We start from the raw sequence: 6,212 nt of genomic DNA, 5'->3' as shown, positions 1-6,212 counted from the left end.
CCGCTGACACCCAGCCCAACACCCCGGCTCCAGGTAACCCCTCACCCAGCCACCAGCCATTGAACGGCCTCCGTGTCTGCTAGCATGTGCACCGGCACTGCCCGGCCCCGCCCCGCCTTCATAAACCTGCAGCCGTACAGCTCACACACCTCTAACGCCATCCATCCATCTGTCTGCTCCTAAAAACAGCCTCTAAAACTCCGTCCACCGGCACACCTGCAGACACGCAGCCCAACACCCCTGCCCAAGGTAACGAGCGCTGTGCTCCCTGCCGATTGGCTGCCGGCTTTGCTGTGCCGCTCTGCGGTTGGTCTGCCAGTTCACGGGAACGGGCTCCTAATGCGCCTTCTCCTTCCCCCCGTTCACGCTGCAGAAGACCCCACCAAGGCAGACGACCCCGCAAAGGAGAAGGAGGAGAAGAACGAGGGAGAGGGCGAAAAGGAGGGCAAGGAGCCCAGCAAGACAGACGAATCGGAGGTAAAGCCTCCCCCACCCTCAGCGATGACCGCCCCTGTCCTGGTGTGGGTGGTTTGTGCTGCGTCCAGTCTGGCCTGTGTGGGCCGCCTCTCCCGGTGACCCCCCGGCCTTTGTCCTTCCCAGGTCATTGAGATCCCGGATGACCCGGAGAAGCCGGCCTCCCCCGAGAAGAAGCCCAACGAGGCGAGCGCCACACCGCCAGGGCCAGAGAAGGAAGGAGGGAGCGCTGAGGCGGAGAAGGAGAAGGAGAAGGACAAAGAAGGAGAGAGCGAGGGCAAACCGGCAGAGGCGCCGGTGGCGGAGGGGAGGAGCTCTCCCACGGAGTCCAAGTCTGAAGGGTCAGAGGTCAAAGCTAAACCGGATGACTCCGAGGCCAAAGGTGAGATTCATGTTCTGGACGAGAGCCGGGAGGAGTGGGCATGCACATCCATTACGTAGCCGAGCTAAAAGAAACTGATTATGTGTCGTCTGTCTCTCCCGCTCTTTCTCTCTTTCGTTCTCTCCCTTCCATTGGGCGTTAAGCAGAAGAAAAGGAGGAGAAAGTGGAGAAGATGGACACGAGCCCTCCTGCAGAGGAAAAGAAAGGTATTTCTATCCGCAGGGTTCTCATGGGTCCTTGAAATCCTTGACGGTTCTGGAAATTGAATGTGGAAATTTCCGGGTTACGAACACACCTGAGTTTTGCTGTGTCCGATTTTCTGCTCGTTTATGGAACTTTCCCTCATATTCCCTGGCTGGAATCCTGCTGGATGACATTCTCATGACAGGGGTTTTCAGTCAAAAAACTTGTTGATTTGTTTCAGTATAACATTTTAAGATGATTAATGCACAAATAAAGTTAAAAAAAAACCGTCCTTGTGAAGACTGTGCGCTTTCCCTCACTCCAGATCCGAAGGAGGAGAAAGATGGGGGGAAGACGGAGGAGGCTGCCAAACTGCAGAACGGAGAGAATGCCAAAGAGGGATCGGCTGTGGGGGCGAGCGAGGAGAAGAAGAAGGCCGTCAAGCAGAGGTTCATGTTCAACATCGCGGACGGAGGCTTCACGGGTGAGGCGCCTTTTCAGGCGTGTTCAGTATGTGTTCAGGGGCTGGTGAGGCCGCTCTTCCGCCAGTTTAGCTGATTTAACAGGCTTTCGCCCCTCAAACCTCAGCAGAACTGTGCTGTTCTGAACACTGCCTCTGCTCCGTTGTTCAGTATTGGAGCCGCGCGATGCGTCTTGGCAGCAGTGAACTGATTGCAGTTAACCAGTGCGAAAGAAGCATGATTTTCACACCTTCACAGCAGAAGACAAAGTCTCAGCTCAACACCTTCCTACACTCCCACCCCCCGAAGAAAATTATTTATCACCGTCGTCAATTCTATTCATTTAACGACGTGGTTGGCAGCAATCGAGTTCTGACAAACATCTTACGACTTGCTTAATAGCTTTAAAAAAATAACCTTTATTTCCTCAAGAGAGATGGCATTAGGTTGAATAACTATTATACATGCAATAATCATTTATTTAAATGTGCTTTTCATACACAGAGAAACACTGGTTCAGGGAAGTGTCCAGTTCAGTGCTGCACGAGTTCCTTTGAGGTCTCAATGTTGTGCAGGTGGAACAGTAGCTAGCAGAGTATTTTGATACTGCAGTAGCTGGGGTGGGGTGTGGTTGGCCTCCATTTTGCTGTAGCTGGGGTGGGGTGTGGTTGGCCTCCATTTTGCAGTAGCTGGGGTGGGGTGTGGTTGGGCTCCATTTTGCTGTAGCTGGTGAGGCGTGGTTGGCCTCCATTTTGCAGTAGCCGGGGTGGGGTGTGGTTGGGCTCCATTTAGCAGTAGCTGGGGTGTGGGGTGTGGTTGGCCTCAATTTTGGAGGCGCTCTGTTCACTCTTCCGCTGTGTGCTTCTCAGAGCTGCACTCCCTGTGGCAGAACGAGGAGAGGGCCGCAACCGTCACCAAAAAGACCTTTGAGATCTGGCACCGTCGCCACGACTACTGGCTGCTGGCCGGCATCATCCAGTATCCTTTCACCCTGACGGAGCTCCGCCTCTTCCCGGCAACGCAAGGCGGTCTGTCCGTCGGTCTGTTGCTCTGCAGCCGGCCTTTGTACTGGCCTGAAACTTACAGACTGCGTCTAAATATTCACAAACTCAGTAGGTTAGCGCTAGTCAGGTGTGTTGATATCTCAGACCCCTTTGTATTCCCAGGTGATGTCACTGAACTTTTTTTTGTCGACTTAACAGAGAATAATGGAAAATTAGAAAAATTACAATTTACAATTTGGGCATTCAGCAGATGCTTTTAGCCAGAATTACTTGTAGAAGTTTTTTTGTATCCTTTGAAACTGTTATAGAACCACCACTAGAGACAGCAAAGCTACAAGCCAATGAAGGCCATCATAGAGATGGGAAATAGAGGGAGAGGCGGGTTAGTTTAATTGGATGAGGTGCAAGGTAAGATGACGTCACTGGGGGTGTATTTATTGTTCCTTGACCACGGCGACTCCGAGGCACGGCTACGCACGCTGGCAGGACATCCAGAACGACGTGAAATACGCCATCCTGAACGAACCTTTCAAAGGGGAGATGAGCAGGGGCAACTTCCTGGAGATCAAGAACAAGTTCCTCGCCAGGAGGTTCAAGGTACGGTGACGTTCTCTGCGTTGCCCTCACACGCGGTGGGGGGGTTGGGGGCCGACTGGACGCGCACGTAACCACACAGCTGTCTGTCTGTCACACAGCTGCTGGAGCAGGCCCTGGTGATCGAGGAGCAGCTGAGGCGAGCGGCGTACCTCAACATGTCCGAGGACCCCTCCCACCCCTCCATGGCGCTCAACACGCGCTTCAGCGAGGTGGAGTGCCTGGCCGAGTCCCACCAGCACCTCAGCAAGGAGTCCATGTCCGGGAACAAGCCCGCCAACGCCGTCCTGCACAAAGGTATCCCCTGCCACCGCCTCACTCCGCCCCGCTCGGCCACGCCCCACTCGCTGGTCTCCGGCTCACGTCTCTGCCCTTGCCCCTCCCAGTGCTCAAACAGCTGGAGGAGCTGCTCAGCGACATGAAGGCTGACGTCACTCGTCTCCCGGCGACCATCGCGCGGATACCGCCTGTCGCGGTGCGGCTGCAGATGTCAGAGAGGAACATCCTGAGCCGCCTGGCCAGCAGAGGCTCGGACACACAGACACAGCAGGTACCTCACTAAGGCACCTGGCCAGCATGAGCTTATGCACACAGGCACACCTGGCTAGCACAGGCTAGTACGCACAGAATACACCTGGTTAGCACAGGCTAGTAAAAGCAGAGACACCTGGCTAGCATAGGCTAGTACATACAGACACACCTGGTTAGCACAGGTTAGTAGACACAGACACACCTGGTTAGCGCAAGCTAGTACAAACAGACACACCTGGTTAGCGCAGGCTAGTACAAACAGACATACCTGGTTAGCACAGGCTAGTACAAACAGACATTCCTGGTTAGCACAGGCTAGTACACACAGACACACCTGGTTAGCACAGGCTAGTACACACAAACACGCCTGGTTAGCACAGGCTAGTACATACAGACACACCTGGTTAGCACAGGTTAGTAGACACAGACACACCTGGTTAGCACAGGCTAGTACACACAGACACACCTGGTTAGCACAGTGCTAGTACAAACAGACACACCTGGTTAGCGCAAGCTAGTACAAACAGACACACCTGGTTAGCACAGGCTAGTACAAACAGACATACCTGGTTAGCACAGGCTAGTACAAACAGACATTCCTGGTTAGCACAGGCTAGTACACACTGACACACATTGTTAGCACAGGCTAGTAGACACAGACACACCTGGTTAGCACAGGCTAGTACACACAGACACACCTGGTTAGCACAGGTTAGTGGTCACAGACACGCATGGTTAGCACAGGTTAGTGGTCACAGACACGCATGGTTAGCACAGGCTAGTACACACAAACACGCCTGGTTAGCACAGGCTAGTACATACAGACACACCTAGTTAGCACAGGCTAGTACATACAGACACACCTGGTTAGCACAGGCTAGTACATACAGACACACCTGGTTAGCACAGGTTAGTAGACACAGACACACCTGGTTAGCACAGGCTAGTACACACAGACATACCTGGTTAGCACAGGCTAGTACAAACAGACATTCCTGGTTAGCACAGGCTAGTACACACAGACACACCTGGTTAGCACAGGTTAGTGGTCACAGACACGCATGGTTAGCACAGGTTAGTGGTCACAGACACGCATGGTTAGCACAGGCTAGCAGACAGACACACCTGGTGAGCACAGGCTAGTAGACACAGACACACCTGGTTAGCACAGGCTAGTACATAGACACACCTGTTTAGCACAGGCTACATAAGCAAGTACATACAGACACACCTGGACAGCATAAGCTAGTACATGCAGACACACTTGGCTAGCACAGGCTCGTACACACAGACACACCTGGCTGGCACCAGCTAGTATGTATAGACACATCTGGCACAGTCTACCGCACACAGACACAGCAGGTGACTTGCTGATGTACCTGCAGCAAGTCGTGTTAATGATACTGTTGATGGACTACAGTTCTTACTGTAGAGTGTTTCTTGCTGTTGCACCATGAGCACTGTACATCCAAATAGAAAATGGCAGGTGTTTTACAAATGCTCTATCCTTTCACTCGAAGGTGACTCAACAGTAGCCTGTCTCAGGCTGCCCCCACCCCCTTCCCCACCCTCCCCCTACCCCTTCAATCTCAACATTCCTGATTGGCTCTTGGATGATGACATCACACCCAAGCTTCTTGAAGCCATGCCCCTTTTCCCTTACTAAGGACATGCAGCAATTCTATAGGCTGATCCCTGGAGGCAGTGGATAGCAATTGTTTTCTTTTTGATGTTTGTTTCTTTACCTCTAATATAATTATTGTTACAATATTATTATATTATTATTGTTATTATTGTCATTTCTTTTTTTGGGACCTGAAATAAAATGTTAACAATGTTTGAGGCTCACCTGGTCTTGTCATCGATGGTGTGAATGTTTGACTGAAGTGAGGGGTATGTATGTATGAGATTGTGTCTGCAACATTTGAGGCGACAGTGAAAAGCGTTTAGTGTCTCCCTTTTGGGGTAGGCAGTCCACCTGTTTTCAACATCCTTGCTGTGAATATGGGGAAAATAAGGCCCAGGCACGTGGGGTTGGGAGGTGGAGGAAGGGGCTCAGAGCACCTTTGTCCTTTTACCTTAAATGCCCCCCATTGATGTGATTTTTAAAAACATTATTTTTACTGCCATTAATATTTATTAATTCATTTTGGTATAGTACAGTAGCTGGGTGTAAGTTTTTTTTCTAGGTTGGATTGCCTGTTTCTCACTTCCAGGACCTGCCAAAATGTCTCTGCAGGGCCCTGGTAAAGCATAACGTTCAGTTACTGCTCCCCAATTCCCATACCAGTTTCTTTGTTGCATGTATCTGACACTTAGTGTGGTCAAGGTCTACCCACTTGAACCTGTATCAGGTCCAGTGTTGGAGTGTGAAAGTCATTCTTTAAATCGCGGTACTTTTAGCCTGGGGTAACGCAGCCCCCCCCCCCCTAGTCAAAATTACATTTACTGTGAACACCTCACACTTCATACACCGTGTGGTCAGTTTTTTTCTTTTGAGTAATAAAACGAGTATACGAGATGGGTAATGGGAGGAGTGTGAATATTCAAAGGTGAAAGCACAAAGGGCATATTTGCATTTTT

General features: G+C 51.3%; 1 protein-coding gene across 9 annotated transcripts in view; it reads left to right on the top strand.

Annotated features, from left to right (window-relative positions):
• The window catches only part of chd4b (chromodomain helicase DNA binding protein 4b), a 23,577-nt gene extending 18,111 nt beyond the window's left edge, over nt 1-5,466 (top strand). For 4 of the 9 annotated variants that reach the window (XM_064308988.1, XM_064308998.1, XM_064308974.1 and 1 more), the window contains exons 32-42: nt 1-33; nt 190-249; nt 374-477; nt 601-856; nt 1,000-1,062; nt 1,365-1,523; nt 2,370-2,478; nt 2,969-3,101; nt 3,200-3,395; nt 3,485-3,648; nt 5,150-5,466. The exon at nt 1-33 is cut by the window's left edge and continues 130 nt beyond it. In XM_064308988.1, coding sequence (XP_064165058.1) covers nt 1-33; nt 190-249; nt 374-477; nt 601-856; nt 1,000-1,062; nt 1,365-1,523; nt 2,370-2,478; nt 2,969-3,101; nt 3,200-3,395; nt 3,485-3,648; nt 5,150-5,164 — 1,292 coding nt within the window. In that variant the 3' untranslated portion in view covers nt 5,165-5,466. The remainder of the gene's footprint in view (nt 34-189; nt 250-373; nt 478-600; nt 857-999; nt 1,063-1,364; nt 1,524-2,369; nt 2,479-2,968; nt 3,102-3,199; nt 3,396-3,484; nt 3,649-5,149) is intronic. The other 5 variants (XM_064309029.1, XM_064309024.1, XM_064309007.1 and 2 more) reach the window with 3 other exon arrangements.
• The last annotated feature ends 746 nt before the right edge of the window (nt 5,467-6,212 follow it).

This window comes from Anguilla rostrata, chromosome 1, assembly GCF_018555375.3.
Source record: "Anguilla rostrata isolate EN2019 chromosome 1, ASM1855537v3, whole genome shotgun sequence".
Lineage (NCBI taxonomy): Eukaryota > Metazoa > Chordata > Actinopteri > Anguilliformes > Anguillidae > Anguilla > Anguilla rostrata.
The sequence above is the reverse complement of the archived record's forward strand: the minus strand, read 5'-3'. Positions and strand labels throughout refer to the sequence as shown.